This window comes from Neolamprologus multifasciatus, chromosome 15 (assembly GCF_963576455.1).
Source record: "Neolamprologus multifasciatus chromosome 15, fNeoMul1.2, whole genome shotgun sequence".
NCBI classification, from domain to species: domain Eukaryota; kingdom Metazoa; phylum Chordata; class Actinopteri; order Cichliformes; family Cichlidae; genus Neolamprologus; species Neolamprologus multifasciatus.
Window position 1 is genome coordinate 24649002 of NC_140453.1, and position 18091 is coordinate 24667092.

The 18091-nt window shown below is 42.0% G+C and overlaps 1 protein-coding gene and 1 long non-coding RNA gene across 2 annotated transcripts; one reads left to right on the top strand and one right to left on the bottom strand.

Moving 5' to 3' along the window:
• Positions 1 to 1424: 1424 nt before the first annotated feature.
• Positions 1425 to 16287, top strand: nt5e (5'-nucleotidase, ecto (CD73)). The gene is given in 10 exon segments (XM_085133627.1): positions 1425 to 2094; positions 8705 to 8927; positions 9959 to 10050; positions 10052 to 10148; positions 11674 to 11871; positions 13177 to 13331; positions 13625 to 13733; positions 13888 to 14037; positions 15465 to 15665; positions 15744 to 16287. Coding segments are annotated over 10 exon segments (1866 nt in total). The 5' UTR covers positions 1425 to 1629; the 3' UTR covers positions 15920 to 16287.
• On the bottom strand, positions 3844 to 6711 carry LOC146502157 (uncharacterized). The gene is made up of 2 exons (XR_014869517.1): positions 5032 to 6711; positions 3844 to 4892 (listed from the first exon to the last, which is right to left on the bottom strand). It is a non-coding gene; the product is annotated as an uncharacterized LOC146502157 (long non-coding RNA).
• Positions 16288 to 18091: the final 1804 nt, after the last annotated feature.

Consider the following 18091-nt stretch of genomic DNA (forward strand, 5'->3'; position numbering starts at 1 on the left):
TAAAATAAAAGCTCCAAAGAAAGGTCATTGCATTGATGGAGGCCATCATTAGGCTGAAAATTTAAAATAAACCAGAGAGAAAGGAAACATTTTAGAGGTGGAAAAATCAGAATGTCACTGAGCAGCTCGGCAACAACAAAAGGCCTGAAAACGTGCATAATGACAGAATTATTTCTGTGCTTAAAAAAATAACTTTTAACCCACGAAAGTGATGCTCGAGGGGCCAGAGTATCACTGTCCAAGTCTACATTCAAGAAATGCCTTCATGAAATACACAGACTTTACAACAAGGTGCAAACCGCTGGTTACACTCAGGAGTGGGAAGGTCAAAGTTCACAAAAAAGCATCTAAAGAGCTGTGCAGATCTCCAGAAAATCCTTTGGACAGATGAAACCAAGATATAAATCATTTTGAGAATAAATGTGGAGATTATTAGATTGTTGTTTCACTGCCACGGCTGCTGTTCCCTTTCCAAAAGCCTTGGTGAAAAAAAAAGTGCTGCATCATCCATCATCTTTATTTCAGGAGGCCATAACCGTCAATCACCCCACATCCGACCACCGCAGATATGTTTCATTTTGGACAAATAAACTCTTCCACATTTGGTTGTTTGTCCTTCTGACCAGATGCCGCTTTCTGCTACATCGCTATTCAGTTCATTTCAGTTTAATTTATACAGCGCCAAATCACAATAACAGTCGCCCCAAGGCGCTTTATATTGTAAGGTAGACCTACAATAATACAGACAAAAACCCAACAATCATATGACCCCCTATGAGCAAGCACTTTGGTGTCCAGGGGACTGGATAATAAGGACTGATAAAAGGAGGTTTGATCCTTATATTTAAGGTTATGTGAGAGTGGCCGTCTTCCTACTTTGGCAAAACGTCCTACCGTAAGTATAGTTTATGCACATTTCTGCTGTCACAGAGTCATTCCAGCACAAATATAAGTAGGTATGAGGGTTTGCCACTTAACTTTGCCCATCAGAGTATGCTTGTAGCTCACATTCATAAAGCCAGGATGGTTTGCCACTTCATTTTACCCGTTAAAGTATGCTTGTAGGTCACATTCAGAAAGGTAGCATGGTTTGGCACGTATTTATACCGGTCAGAGTATGTGTCTAGCTCTTATTAACAAAGGTAAGATGATTTGCCACTGAATTCTAGCTGTAAAATTATGCTTCTAGCTCATATTCACAAAGGTAGGATGGTTCCCCACTTAATTTTAGCTGTTAAAGTATGCTTCTAGCCCATATTAACAAAGGTAGGACGATTTGGCACTTAATTATAGCGGTTAAAGTATGCTTGTACATCACATTCACAAAGGTAGGACGGTTCGCCACTGAATTTCGTGTTGTGCGCATGCGTAGAAACAACGGGTAGGGTGGTTTGTCAGGTAGGATGGATTCCCAGAACACCTGTTCGTTTTAAGAAAACTGGGCACTGGGTCTGAAATGTTTGTTGTTCTCAAACAGTGAATGCAGCACGTTTATCAAAGTCCGTGAACTCAACATCACACTGAGTGTTTCAGAACAAACATCAGGCGAATGTGAAGAAAGTTCAGAAAAAAGCAGGGATCGAGCATGTGTCCTGCTCCACAGTTCAAAGAAGGCGAAGCTCCAAAAAGATGAAAAACTTGCTCCAGGTTCTCATGCTCTGTTTGCCCCCTCACAGGGAACAGGTAGCGGGTCTGAGGGCGGGGGGAGGAGGAGGAGGAGAGGGAGCCGTCGTGCTCCGGGTTCCTCCTGCACTGTTTTTGCGCGCAGCGATGGAAGCGGTGCGCCTGCTCCCCCTCCTCCTCCTGGGATTCTCCGTGTCCTCATCGGCGGTCTGGGACCTGGTGCTGCTCCACACCAACGACGTACACGCTCGCGTGGAGGAGACCGACGTTAACTCCGGGAAATGCGGCGTTAACGGGCAGTGCTTCGCCGGCGTGGCCCGGATAGCCACGGAGGTCAGCAGGATCCGCAGCACCGAGAACAACGTGCTGCTCCTGGACGCCGGGGACCAGTTCCAGGGTACCGTGTGGTTCAACTTCTACAAGGGGGCCGAGGCGGCACACTTCATGAACAAGCTGCGCTACGACGCCACGGTAGGAGCGCCTCCTGTCCTCCCCAGCTCCGCTGTTCAGGTCCTGTAGATGCTGGGTTAACTGAGTAATGCTGAGTAAAAAGAGTACTCTCTATGGTAGTGATCGTAATTACCCGTCCCACACAGACATGACCCCCATCCACCTCCTTCATCTGCTCTCTGGTGCCAGACAAACAAGGATTGGGGGGGGGGGGGGGGGGGGGGGTCTAATGAAGTTCAGTGGAGGACTGAAATTTAGAAAATGTTTCTGAGCTGATGAGATCCAAAGTTTGAAGAAAAAAAGCACAAAACACCGTCTGAACAACATTCAGACGGTCTGATCTGATAATTACCCAAATAAATTACTGCAAGATCCTAATTGCTTTTATGCCTTTAGGGGCTTTATTGAAATGTTAGCATGAAGATGAAGAGCAGGAATATAAGCATCTCAAACACAATTTTGATCTCTGCAGAGATGGTGGGGTCCTTTGGGATCAGAACGATGCCACCTTGAAACGAAACCGAAAAAAATATTGAAACCGAAAAAAAATATTGTAACTGAAATAAATGTACTGAAAAATCTTGTATTGAAACCAAAAAAAAATTCGATAGTAAAAAACAATTAATTGAAACTGTAATTTTTTTGTTTTCGCTTACAATTTTTTTTTTTTTCAGTTTCAATCCATTTTTTTCGGTTTCAAACCATTTTTCGGTTTCAATCCATTTTTTTTCGGTTTCAATCCACTTTTCGGTTTCATTCCATTTTTCAGTTTCACTCTGCTGGCACTGTTTTGGCGTCCGGGGGCGCGCTGGGGGGGGGGGGGGGGCGGGGATTCCGACCCGCATGTATTTGCATATATTATAATACTGACCAATGACTGGAGAAAACACTGACGACACGGCTGCGGTCACGGACAAACTTGCACGTGTCTGTTCGGGAATGGCAGATGCTGAGAGGTCCAGCGTTTACATTACCGACTATTTCAAAGTGACAGCCTGAGGTAAATTCTTCTTCAGTAAATTGGACTACCGACAGGAGGACCTGAGACCCCACCGCACTATTTTTGGTAAGTTAAATGTGTTTGTAAACTAATCCGTAATTTAGGTCCTTAGCTAGCTACCTAGCTAGCTAGCTAGCTAAGGACCTAGCTAGCTAAGATGAGCACTTGGCTGTTGGGGAAACTTGTTTTGTAAAGTTCGTTTAGCTAACCGGTGCAGGTGAATGAATTTACCCTGACTAAAGAAATCAAGAGAAACGCACCGGGCTGCTCAGTGACTAACCACGGTTACTGTACTTTTATATGAGTATTATACTGTAAGAGCAACAGGCTGGACTCTGCTTCTGCTCCTGTGCAGAGCTGATTATTAAATATGTGCAAACAGCAGCATGTTTTCTGTCGCTTTCCACATGTGGAACGACATTAACGCCAACTTTTAAAAACCTGGAACTTCAGTAACCCCTCATTAGTCAATAGCTACGAATTAAATAGCAAAGTCCGATACTTATGTACTGAAACCAACTACTTCCGCTTGTCAGCTTAAGTTAAAATGTTACATTTTTCCTCTGATTATTTTTTTAGCATTTTTTTTTTACTCAGCTTGTTACAAATATTTAGGTTAAAAAACTGTCCTAATTATTTTTAATGAATTATGTTCACAAAGTCACATGTGCAGTACTCTATACAGCTTGCATCCTTTAGGACAAATAATTTGAAACATTAATATTTCTTGTTCAATACTGAGCTGATAACACCTCTGTATGTTGTGACCAGGATGCAGCAGCAGACTGAACCTTGACTGAAACCTGCTCCATCATCTCATCTTTGCAGATGTCCATTTATAAAGCATCAACAACTCAAAGGTAAACATGATATTAGAAAATGTGTTAGTATATAAGGCCTTTAAAACAAATAAAAAATAAACAGCTGTCGGCAGAACTGTAGGACTGGACAACTTCAGATCCCGAGTGTGTGAGAACAGAAGGATCAGCTCTATTTCAGATTTGAGAGATAATCTTTATCTTTCAGTTTGTGATGATTCTGTTCTGTTTGTGATTACAGGAGCCGTCCTCAGATTCAGACCTCAGCACCACCCAGTGACAGCAGACAGATCATCTTATATCTTCAATCTTTGTAGTAACTCCAAAATTAACTGAAGAAAACAGTACAAAGGTTAAAGTACCACATGTGCTGTCAGTGAAAGCTGCAGCTGTTTTATTGATAAATTTAAAGACAAAAAGTCAAAAGGATTAATCACTCCTGTAACTGTGTCACTATACATCAGCATTAACAGGACCTCAGTTTGGTGTTTCAGAAAACTGCTGATCTCAGACCTGCACAACTTCTGTTTTAAACACTGAATGTACTCAGCTACATGAAGGGCACATGATGTTTTCTCTGACACAATTAAATAAAACCTGATTAAAGTCAAAGGTTGTTACTTGTATTTGAACTAAAAACTTGATCTGGAATTCTTTCACTGTTTTTTGACAATAGTGTGTTATTTATCATAAAGTAGTTCAGAGTCATTCATACCAGAGTAACCAGAGAGCACAACATATATTTAACTTTCTACAGGACTTAAAGCTATGATATTATGTAAAAGTCCAGAGCCTCTGAGGATTATCTGAGTACTTCTAACATTACACAAAGCAAAGGTCTCCATCAGTGTTCATGAAATGCTGGGTTTATCCTTCTTGTGAGGGAGCTGCTGGTGAAGATCACGAGCCCTGCTTGATCCCGGCGGTGAGTTTCAGTCTTCCTGGTGTTTCTGAAATGATGCCTCTCACTGTGGGGCAACAGAACATCTGGCACAGGACAGCTGTAATGAAAGAAATTGAATTAGTTTTGAAAAAAAAAATCTTGGGAATGCCCTATATGTGAGAAACAGATTTTGTATTTACTTTTCTTTTGCCAATCAAGATAACTAGAAGTATAATTTTCACCATACAATTACTAACCTTGTCATCTCCTGCACTGTCTGTTTTGGGCTCTGGGCTTGTCCTTCCCAGCGCTCATGAGACTGCTTTTGGTGCACTGTGGTATGAGGTGCTAACCTGTTGACAGTGTTGGGAAGGTTAATTTTAAAATGTATTCCACCAAAGATTATAGAAGTAATGTATTCTGAATACTTTACAACTACATGAATGTACTATTGCTGTGTGATTTATTACTCTTACTGAAGGCTACTCGCCATACCAATACCAACTAGATGTTAAAATCTTAATATAAATGAGTAACAGTAGGTGGACATTAGGTAAGGCTGCACTTTTTGCAGCGATCTCGTGTAGAAAACTATTCAGCGCATATATAAAACAGGTCAGCGGCTCCGAACCGTAGTAAAGGGACCTCTGGCTAATACATCGTGTCGGGCTCGTAGCTGAAAACTAGCTTTACTTTGTTGTCTGGGTCAACTTTGCTAGCGAGAGACAGAGAGAGGCGTTGAAAGGCTGCTTATTGTTTCGGAGGAAAACAGGAACACAGCTTACTTACAGCTGGGCTCATCAGGCACTCTTCTTGGCTGCAGTGGTTATTATTATATTTACATGCTTCCAGCTCCCGTTTTTGCTCGATGACAGCTCGTACTTTTCCTTTTTCTCCCTCCCTCGCTCACAGACACATAACGAGTATGGCAGTCCATTCTCCCTGCAGCACGGACTACACTGCCCATGAGGCTACATTGTTTAGGGCGATGCCTGTAACACTCTGCTATTGCCTTCATATTAAATCATTTTTGTATAATAATTTTTAGAGGCTCTTATTGCGTGTTTTGTTTGGGTTTCCACCAGCGTGGAATTACCAAAAATAGAGAGACCATAGCCTAACATATGAAAAAGGAAAATACCGCCATGTAATCCATTTATTTCAATAAACTAACTGTGTTCTCAATATCACCTATTGAACAGTAACGGATACGTTTACTCATATTTTGTATTTTAAATACGTAACGCCGGTGCATGTATTACGTTACTGCCCAACACTGCCTGTTGATGAGATCTTGTGCCGTTCCTAAAACACCGGCCTCCAACTCCTAAAGAGACACGGGTGTACCTAAATTTAGCAAATATTAGCTTCAGGCTAGCTTGCTATGACAAATAGGCTAATACCGGCACTTTACCACAACTTCACCAGATGTAGCTAAAAAAAAAAACTAAACTAATGTCCAGTCCAGTGGGACAGCAAGGAAAGATGACAAAAAATGATTACTTACTTGCGGTTTGGCGGGTCAAGCTGAAATTGAAGCAGCCATTGAAAGACGGGAAGAGAGAAAGATGGCAGCTTGGTCAGCACTAGTGGCCTCTACAATGTATGCAAATATATGCGGGCCGGAATCCCCGCCCCCCTCCCAGCGCGCACCCGGATGCCAAAACAGTGCCAGCAGATTGAAACTGAAAAGTGGTTTGAAACCGAAAAAAAAATGGTTTGAAACCGAAAAATGGATTGAAACCGAAAAAAAAAAAATTGTAAGCGAAAACAAAATAATTACAGTTTCAATTAATTGTTTTTCACTATCAATTTTTTTTTCGGTTTCAATACAAGATTTCTGAGTACATTTATTTCAGTGACAATATTTTTTTTCGGTTTCAATATTTTTTTCGGTTTCGTTTCAAGGTGGCATCGTTCTGATTCCATAGGGTCCAATCATCGTGCTGGTTTTAATTGGGAGAGGCACACGCAGGACTGCACTCAGTGAAAGGCTTGATTTATTGGTTCAGGTTTAAAGGCTGCACTCGATTTTAATTCATCTAATTATTCATTGAGGGATCAGCTTTTTCTCTCTTCTTCTCTCGCTTTTTAACTCTCAGATAGAATCAGAGATCCAAGTTTAGAGTCTCCATTTAATTTACTTTTGGTCAAAAGTACGTTTTTATTGGCTCAGCCAGTCTAACCCTCTCAGGCTCAAATTAAACTTTTTGTTGCTAATGCACAACCAAGTCCTGCAGTGGTACTTCTGAGTAAAAAAAAAACTCAGAAAATATGTATGTGGGCTAATCAGGTTGTTAGTTTTTAACTGTTGCAAATCGGCAACGCCTGCCTCGAGAGGGTTAAACATTTCGTCTTTTAAATTGTGAAAGTGGAAAGAAGGATTTGTTTCTAGCGGCCAAGAGAGGTAAATGTTACACAGCTGAATAAAAGTTCATGAATGAAAAATAAAAACACATTACATTTAATTAATTTATGTGACAATATGAATAACCTCACTGTGAGTACACAACAAAGCAAGTTTCCATAAGGCAAAACAATTTGCGGCTTGGTGAAACTCACACCATCCAAATTTGAAGGTCATCTTTGCCCCAGTCAAAGGTTTTTGGTTTGGCCTGGAAACTCCAGCCCGTCTCCTGTCATCGTTCACCTTCAGAGGCTTCAGGGTGTTTTACTAGACGTTTCTGCACTAAGTGTCACCTCAGCAGCTGAATTCAATCAATCAATCTTATTTATAAAGCACTTTTCATACAAAAAAAATGTAGCACAAAGTGCTTTACATGGTTAAAAGCAGCCCCCCCTCCCCCCCCACTCCACACACACACACACGCACACTTAAAAAGTAAAATTGGACTGGGTACGCATGAGCCAAGTGAGGAACACTATCAGGGGAGCCGTCTGCACCGGAAGCCGGTCACAGACCGCAGCCTCCAGGCTGGGCACACAGCAGGAGGGAGGCAAAGAAGCCCCCCAGCCAGGCTGAGAGGACCCCCAGAGCCCCAGCGGCCACGGTCGATCACAGCCCCGGTGCAGAGAGCGCCCTCTGAGGAAACACTGGAGATATGACCTAATAAGAGTATATACTGGGTAAAAAGATAAAATAAATAAGAACGGGATACAATATAAATATAAATATAAATAGAGTAAGAAGATTAAAATTCAAGGTGTACAATCCTGCACGGCAAACTCCTAAATAAGTGCTTGTGAGCTGATGAGCCACCTCCAGGCTTAAATGTGGCCTGTTCCACTAACTCTGCTGTTTGGTCTCCGAGTTGTTTCCTCAACTCTGATCACCAGAAACAGAAACTACACCTGGGCAGTTTAACAAGGTTAACATTTTCTTTGTATGAAGGTTTGAGGTCTGTGGTGAGTTTATAGAAGTGCAGGAAGTGCACACAGAAAGAAGAAAGGAGCTTTATAGATCCCGTACGCAATCATACAGAGTACAACATGCAGTGAAATGTGTCGTGTCCGAGCTGCGGACGTAGCCGCGGCATTCCATGGCTTGGTGTTTTGGCATGGGGGGCCTAGCCAGGACCCTTACTGTATACTGGGAGGGAATCTGACCTCCGGCTTCTTACCACTACACTATCCAGCTGCAGCAGGATTTTTATTTTAGCCCCAAACACTGAAACAAGAAAATAATTAAGTTTTCAGAAGAAATTCTGTCTATATAACCAGAACAGGTTCAAAAGCAAGATAAGGTTTTTCATATGAAAGCAATGTTTGAGAAGGTTCTGCGGTTTTAGTTGGTGAGTGGACGGCTTCATGGCCATGGGTGATGTGAAGGCAGTTACAGTGGTCCAAACCAGAAGAAACTGAAGGACAGAGCGTGAGCTTGGTTGGTGGGGTGTTTTGAGTAACAACCAACTTCTGCTGATCAGTCCGTTCTTTGTCTCCAAGCTCTTCATTCCTTGTTTTCTTTTTCAGGTTTTTGGGAACCACGAGTTCGATAACGGAGTCGAAGGACTCATGAAACCGTTCCTGGAACAGATCAAGTTTCCCATTCTCAGTGCTAACATCAAACCGGACCACACTCTGAACGCAACGTTTGGGATCACTTATTTACCTTACAAGATATTTACCATTGGCAGAGAGAAGGTGGGTGTGGTGGGGTACACCACACAGGAAACACCGGCTCTCTCCAAGCCTGGTAAGTGGCTCCTCTGAGCTTCTGATACATTTACAGTAATGTGAAAAAACTCCCATGGAAACTGTTTAATGGTTTATTAATGAACAAATGGATGTGGATGTAGTGTTTTCCAGTGAAAGGAAGTAACTGGTATCAGGAACCTGGATCACACTTTAATTTGGAAAATAACACCACAGCATTTCCATGAGGATTAAAACCCAAGCTCTGAGTTGGGCCTTTCCATAATTCTCCATTCATCTTATTTATTAAGATCCTTTTAAATCAAGGTTACAAAGTGTTTCACTGGACAAGATTGGAAACAACCATCAAATAAAACATCTAAAGTACAATGCATTTTAGATGTGTTCTGGTAATGACTGCACCCTGGCGCAGTGGCGAAACCCCACAGCAGAACATTTCCACTGCCATGCTTCACAGTTGCTGTGAAGTTCTTCTTAAAGCTCTTTGTTTCCAAAAAAGCCAGCTGGGGCTGTGGCCAGACAAGAAGACCGTTGATCCATCTGCCCAGGTCACGTGACTTCAGAAGGCCCATTCTGTGTTGCTAGTTGAGTATTATTCCCCAGGAAGCTTCCGGGGAGGTCAGATTTGTTCAGATGTGCCTTTGACACGAAGACTGCAGATCTGCTGGCGATGTTTTGGGGCTCCTGAAGACTTCCATGTTTGAATGAGCTGCGACGGCCGGTCCCGGGTGTTGGAACGTACAACATTTATTGTTCCTTACAATGGGTGAATATACTTTGTTGTCTAACTCGACATATGTTCTTCCACCTCTCTAACAGCTGTTAAAACATCCTTGTCTGTTGGCCACCAAATGGTCTTCAGGCCCGCATGAACACTGAAATAAGGACAGGACATAGAAATACTCTGTTCTTCTTCCTCTTCACAGAAGTTTGTTGGTCACCGCAGAAATAACTGTTACTTATGATAAATCACAGATATAAATATGAAAATAGTGCCTGTGCTGTTTTTTGGATTTGGCTGAAAAGCAGACCGACATGCACAAACTGACCGGTGCCAGTGTTTCTCCCCAGGACCTCACCTGCAGTTCCTGGACGAGGTGACCTCTCTACAGGTACAGGTGGACAAACTTCGGACTCTGGGGATCAATAAGATCATCGCTCTCGGGTCACTCTGGCTTCACTGTAGATCAGATGATCGCCAAGAAGGTCCGTGGGGTCGACATCGTCATCGGCGGACACACCAACACGTTCCTGTATACAGGTAGGAAGGCAGATAAAGCTGTCACATCTGCCACATCTGTCACCTACACTGTGGGGCTCACACTATTACTGAAGGCTCAGGCAGTTTTTAACGATTTAAACTGATACAGCAGGTTATTTAATGCATTTAAATAAAGTTTATTTTGCTTGTTTTATGTTTCTTTTTTAAGTAATCTGTTTCAGTGGTCTGTCAGTGTTGTAAGTCCTACAATGCTGATTAGCATTATAAGCGAAATAACAGATTTTCCTTAGATGGGTAAAATCCTCCTCATACCTCCGCTGATTTTGCTCTGTTAATGGTCACGCGGTAAAAACAGTGACCTGATTTTTCATCCAACCAATCTTAGTTTTGTTTTTTCGATCTGCTGCTGTGGCTCTGCTCTTTCATGCATCTTCATGAGCAAAATCATTTACATCTTGCTTCATGCATTTCATTCTCCCGCAGTCCATCTCTGTGAGGCATGTCTTTGTTTCTTCATGGGAGGAAACTTTGAGTCTTCATCCTTCTGGCTCGCTTTGGAGTAAACAGGCTGTCTGTGCGAGTGAGCCTCTTATAAATAACTCTGGAGAGTTGCATGTAAATGGGCAGGACGAGGTTTGGACCTCTAACTGCACAGAGATGTTTTCCTGCAGTGTGGAACTGCCTTCACTTAGAGGCTTGGGCAGCGCTTCATCACTATTTGGGGATCAGGAAGGAAGAGAGTCCTTGAAGTCTTCCTGTTGTGCTGATGTTGTGCAAACCTGCACAGTAAATTGGACTTGTGTTTAGACAGCCAAGCATCATTAATCAGCGTTGGTTAGTGCATATTCTAAACGTTGCTCTTTTTAGTCTTTAGCTTCTTCGTGATGGAAAACATTCCCCTGGAAGTGTCACAAATGCACAGATTAGACCTCAGAGCAGTGAAAGGATGTTACTGAAGAACAGGAGAGTAAAAAAAGAGAACTGTTTGGAATTTCATTGAATAAATGAATGAATATTTATAAGTGCAGATTTCACATCTTTGTCTCAGAGTGACGTCACAAACAAGTTTAATCTACCCGATCAAACTGAGTTGATATCAGACTAGAAGAAGCTCTTTGAGCCGCCTGCCCAGGTCACATGACTTCAGAAGTCCTGTTCTGTGCTGTAGTTTTGAGGCTTCCTTCCAGGAAGATTCCCGTGGAGGATGAATCTTTTCAAATGTGCCCTTTGACACAAAGAGCTGAGAATGTTTTGGGGTTCCTGGAGACTTCCAGGTATTCTGAAAGCCTCATTTGATGCAGTTTCATCCTTCATTTCTGAGAAACCGCCGCGTGATTAAGTGATGAGATGTTTAGACCATTAATGGAAGACCAGCTGACAACAGTTTTTACACTTTATGATGTGAATTACTGCTTTTTAAAAAGTGTGGTGAACATGTTTTAGTCGTAGGAAAAAAAATCTGCGTGTAGTTTATATTCAATAACTTCAATAATTCAAGTTTATATTCAGAAAACCTATAATTTTTTACTTTCCATCTTTTGTTTTTTCTGCTCTGTTTTTCCAGGAACTCCTCCCTCTACTGAAGTCCCAGCCGGTATGTATCCCTTCATGGTGACCTCAGAGGACGGGCGAAAGGTTCCTGTTGTGCAGGCCTACGCCTTTGGAAAATATCTGGGTTATCTGAAGGTCTCTTTTGATGATGCTGGGAATGTAGTGAAGTCAACTGGAAACCCCATCCTCTTGGACAGCAGCATCAAACAGGGTAATGAAGCAGAGTCTGCCATCTTTGTTCTTCATTTTCTGTTTTTTACCAGATTCGTAGTGCCGTCTTTGTGCTGTTGGAGGATTTCTGATTGTAGTTGTCACAGGGTGACAGGGCACATGAGGGATCTCTGGCGTCTTTTGTGGATGTTTTGCCTCAGCAGCTGAAATCTGAATGTTCCCTGAGAGAGTTTGTGGGATCTTTTATCTTCTACTTGGTGCAAATTGGACAAATCTGATTGGCTGTCACATTTAGAGCTCACATTCTCTGAATGTATTTTTGCCATTTTTGTGCTACGGTTCTGGTTTTAAATTTCATGAATAGCACAAACGCCCCTGGGACACCTTCCGAGCTGCACAGCCGTTGATGTTAAAAGAACATGCTGTTATGCATTAAAATTGTAGCTTCTACCCATGTCTATTACTGTGCTACAGAAGGCGTATAAAAGATGAGTGCGCTCACTGTCGCCACCGTCTTTTATTAGTGTAATGTTGGCCGTAATTTACATAGCAATCAAATATCAAACCTTCTTTAGTATTCAGTATAATTTGAAGCTACAATATGATACCATCAGTTCATCAGGAAAGTCTTTAAGGTCACAGATAAGGGAGGCAAGGACCATTTTCCAATTATATTTGTCTTTTGCAACCCCTGCTGATCATTAGCAAGAATCCAGGTTAAAGGCACTTTCATACTGACTTAATTGTTTAGATCCAGTCTCTACGTCCATCTTTTATACGTGCTATGCTGAAAATTGTGGATTATGGGGAGAGTAAGGACTTATTAAATGCGCTGGTTTTTATGTAGCATGTTTTTCTATGTCTTTCTATCCAACACTCACGGTCTAATGAATGCAGGCAGTATCTTGCCCAAAGATACTTTTTGGCCACCACCAACCTTCACATTAGTGGGTGGCCTGATCCGCCTCCAGAGCTACAACCACCTCTGAGGATCCACACTCAAAGTCCCCATCTTGTCATTAACCCGAGGATTCTGTCTGGAAGTATTTTTATGACCTTGTGTATGCTTGCAAATAAAATTAGCTGCTGTCATGTGCATATACCAAAGCTCTGCTTTTTGCAAACAGACATCTTTTTTTTTATCAGATTGTTAATTTTTTTATATCAGAAGATTGTAAAAGAGAAGCAGAGAGCTTGGATGGAGTGGAGTGGATTTTAGTCGGTCAGACAGAGTGGGTTATGTAAATGATGTGTAGATTAGGAGCTTGGTGTCAAAGCAGTAACGCAGGCATTTAAAACTGTTAACTGCTTGATTGTTTTTAAAACTGAATAATGTCTTGCACAGATTCGGAGGTGCTGGCTGATGTGGAGGAATGGAAGAAGAATCTGGCCAACTACTCGGCTCAGGTGGTGGGAAAGACTCTGGTCTTCCTGAACGGGTCGACTCAGGATTGCCGCTTTAAGGAATGCAACCTGGGAAACCTCATCTGCGACGCCATGGTGAGCCTTTGTAGAAGTACTATTACTATTATGTTCCTCCTCCTAGCTTTCAGAGGCTTGTAGCTGAGGGTTAGCGGTTAGCATCATCTCCATGAATCAAACTTCAGACTAACTCCAGTTTAGCAGTTTAGGCAGTGCTATCTGTTCCAAAGTTCCAGAACTATGAATTAAACAGTATAAAGGCACTATAACAACGGCTAGCATATACATCTGTCAGAGGTAGAGAAGTTGTAGCAACATGCCATAAATCCACGTGTGACCAAGGAAATCTGCTTCCTGTTTCTGTTCCTCAGCTTGACAACTACATCAGCTTCTCAAATGATGTCCAGTGGAACCACGTCAGCGCCTGCATCTTGAACGGAGGAGGCGTTCGGGCATCTATCGACGAGCACACGAGGAATGGTGAAGTCAAATAAACATAGAGCTGTATTTCATGTGCAGAGTCAGAACATTGGGACAACCTGTTATTGACTACTTGGGATTTTTCTTCAAAGCAGTTTCTGATTTGTGTCAAGAGGATTTTATAAAACTGTTTTCTGTGATGGATTTCCTGTAGGTTCAATCACAATGGAGGACCTGATAGCCGTCTTACCCTTTAGCGGAACCTTTGACCTGGTGGAGCTAAAGGGCTCCACGCTGAGGAAAGCTTTCGAACACTCGGTGGAACGATACGGCCAGAGCACCGGAGAGTTCCTTCAAGTGTCCGGTATCTGCACGTTTACATCTACTCTGGTTATTTGGTTCATACAGAAATATCAGTGGGTTTTTTTTTTGGCACACAATTTTAATTGATATCCAGAGGAACCATGTGATCCTCTGACTTTTACTCTGGTGCAGCTTCGAAGTGCACAATTGTGATTTTGTTGGTACAAAGACTTATGTCATTGCCCTCCAGCGCTTTCACTTCATAATTTCAGGTAGTCCAATATGAGGTTCAATAGGTTACTCAATGTCACTATAAAAGCCATACATTCTCTGATGTTCCCCTTCAACATCATCTTCCTGTGTATCTTTGTACAACTTCTGTACACCACAAAGAGTAGATGAGCTAAACTTATATAAGCCTTCTTTTTACTCTTTACATCCAGAACTGGGTCTGTTCAATTGCATCTCATTTTGGACAGATTCAATTTTTAATATGACGATGGTACCGGATGGGAAGAGTTCAGTAAAGCATCTAAATCTGTTGAACCTGAACTTTTTTGAGAAACCCTGAAGTAGGAAGAAATCTTTGGGGGAACATTGGGTTTGCTTTGGATAATAAAACCATTAGATAACATTTCCACAGCCCACCCATTCCTGCTGCTTTGGTTTTGCTCTCCCTTTTAAAATACCTGCTTGTGTTCAGCTTATGAGAACAGTTTTTCGCTCATCGGGCCAAAGGAACAATGAGCTTAAGCCATTTCAAAGCAACTATCTCTCCAAATTTCACAGTGGCGCCCGCTACTATATTATTGGTCAGAATCTAATCAACTTCCATACAGTGTTCACCAAAAAATGGGTTCTCACCCAAACTGGCCACATTTGTTGTTTTATAAAAGCCTGTGAATTGTAAAGGATCCTGAGCCACATGAGCTACTGCATCATTGATATGCTGGTTTAAAGTTACACAGTCTTCTTCATTCAGATGAAGAACTGTGAAAGTTTGACCTGGAAAGATAGACTCAGTGTACATGTAGATGGTGTCATTACTTAGTTTTTAGATTGTGCCATCAACATTTGCCTCATTGAGAAAACTTAAAGCAAATTCTTGTCTTTTGCAACACAACAGAATCTGAAGCTATGAATAACGTGGATGTACAGAACATCAGCTACATTTGATAGATTGTGCCCTACTTACTTAAATCCAGTGTTGAAAAGCACAGCGTGCCTCAAATGTTGTCCAAGTACTAGAAACCGGGCAAGAACTTAAAAATATCATTATCTGGTTGGTTTCAATCAGGATCTATCTGACTCAGGAATTAGTCAGCACCAGAGAGAACCTGAGTACTCTGTTGTGTCAAGACTCTCTCGCCACATTATACATATTCCACATGTATAAGGAGCTGGAGAGAACGTTCTCTGTTCTTACTCTCCGGCTTCCCGTACAGTACATCTGATTCAGACTGATAGTGTCTCTGTTTCCTCCAACAGGAATTCGTGTAGAATTTGACCTCTCCAAACCACCGCAGCATCGCGTCAAAAGCCTCAGCATCCTTTGCACCAAATGCCGCGTTCCCGTCTATGAACCCGTCGAGAATGAGATGGTTTACAAGGTGGTGCTGCCGTCATACATGGTGACAGGAGGCGATGGATTCTCGATGATCAAAGACGGGTTCCTCAAACATAACAGCGGTGAGGGTTTTGTTAGTCTTGCGCTTGGTTTAATGTTTTTCCAGTGCTTCTTTTCACACTTGTTTCTTTTGCTTCCAGGGGATTTGGACATTTCAGTCGTGTCAAGATACATCACACAAAGAAAACAAGTTTATCCCTCTGTCGAAGGACGCATCAAGCTGTACAACTCAGCTGCTGGACTTGAGGGCCAAATAGCTTCCCTGGTTTTTATGGTTTCACTCGTGCTTCTCTGGAGTTTCCGTGGAAACATCTAACTTTTAAAAACTGTTTTCAAAGGCAGTGAAACCACGACGGATTAAAATGATGTAATCATGTAGGACCGGGAGAACTTTCTTCATAAAACACTGACATTAATGACTAATATTTTTTTATAACGAAAAGGGAAGCCCCATGTCAGTGTGGTAATATTGTTCACTTCCATCTAGGAACAAATGTGGACAAAAGTGCAAAAAACGCAGCCAAGAGTTGAAACAAGTGCTGTGGTTTCTCCAGTAATCACTGGCAGCCTCGAGGGAAAAAAAGTGCTGTGGTCAGAAGAAAAAGTGTAAAATATCTTTTGTGTGTAGTTATAACTCTCGTCTTCCGTATACTTCGGCCTCAAAATGAAATCAGCACCATCAAGGCTTTTTGTGTTTGATGTTTTTTAAGCTCTGCTAACTGTGAGATCCGGCGGAACCATCAGACTCCCCCACACCACACCATTAGCCAGATACCTGCCTACTGTGGCAGATGCACAGTGGTATTAATATTTTGCACATTTGGGTACTGACACGTATTGCACTGCTAAGTTGGACAGCGCCGCCATTTCATAATAAATATGGTAAAAACTGAGTGTGTGTGTTGAGTGTTTAGCTGTTAGCTGGTGGAAAGCTGGTCACTTGGTCTTTCTACCAAAATGGACCAGAGTGAAATACAGAGATTGTGTGTGTTTGTGTAGTGTGGTGTGGTGTGGTGGTGGGGACCTGCATATATTAGATGTTTCAGATCATCAAACTTTTTTTTAACATTGGACAAAGATAACCTGAGCAAACACAGTTTTTAAATCGTGATTTCATTTATTCAGGAAAAACAGCTATCCAAACCTTCCTGCCTCATGTAAAAAAAGCAGTTATCCCCCCATGATTCATGAATTGACTGTAATAAAGAAAACATTTTGAAAAAGTTTAGTTTCACTGCTACACCCAGAGCTGATTACTGCCAGACCTCTCAAGAAATCACTTCAACAGAATACATGGATGACTCATCTAGGTGGTCACAGGAGAACCAGAACAACATCTGAACAACTGCAGGCCTCACTTGGCTCAGTTAAAGTCAGAGGTCATGATTCAAGAATGAGAAAGAGATTGGCCAAAAATAGCCTCCGCGGGAGAACTCAAGGAGAAAACCACTGCTGACCAAAAAGATCACGATGACTCGTCTCATATCTGCCAACAAACATCTGGGAAAATATTCTGTGGACTGATAAAGTGTTTATCCACCTTGAGCAATCACCAGTGAAACACTTCTTTTGATTATTTATCAAAGCATTGAATGATTAAGACAGTTCGCTGCAGCCAACTTTCCAGAAGAGCTTAGCCTCCCTAGCAGTTCACAGAGCTTTATATGAGAATGTGCATCTATCTAACCGGTTAAAACTGATGGAGTGAAGCTGCTTGTTTTGCAGGCCCTGAGCTAAGAAGTGGCTATGATGGATATCAGGTACCAGTCATCGTGTCTACAGCTGCCTCAGCACATTCTTTTATACTGATATGTCTGCAAGTAATTATTCAATCAGTGAAAAACTAAACATTCTATTAATCCCGAATGATAATCCAACCCAAAGGGATTGATACGGTGGCCCGGAGAGGCCAAACGGACTGCAACTTCAGAAAACACTTGCAAAAAGAAAAATGCTGCAAAAAGAAAAACATGTCACTCCTGGTCCAGGAGTGACATGTTTAGCCGCATGTTCTCCTTAAATTGCTGGCTGTCTGAGTGGTGTCCCAGAAACGATGTGGGCTTCATAGATAATTGGCAAACTTCTGGAGGAAACCTGGTCTTGTTAGGAGAGACGGCATCCATCCCACTTTGGATGGAGCAACTCTCATTTCTAGAAATATGGACAAATTCATTAAACCCCCCAAAATATGACTATCCAGAGTTGGGACAAGGAAGCAGAGTCGCAGTCTTACACGCCTCTCTGCAGCTTCTCTCCTCCTGCTACCCCCCCCCCCCCCCCCCAAAAAAAAAAAAAAAAACCCATCTCCATTGAGACTGTGTCAGCTCCCAAAAACACAAACTAAAAACCAGCAACAAACAACTTAAACATAAACAATTACAAAGAAAGAACAATACAGTATCCACATCTGAACCAAAGAGTAAAACAGTGAAATGTGGATTATTAAATATTAGGTCTCTCTCCTCCAAGTCTATGTTAGTACATGACT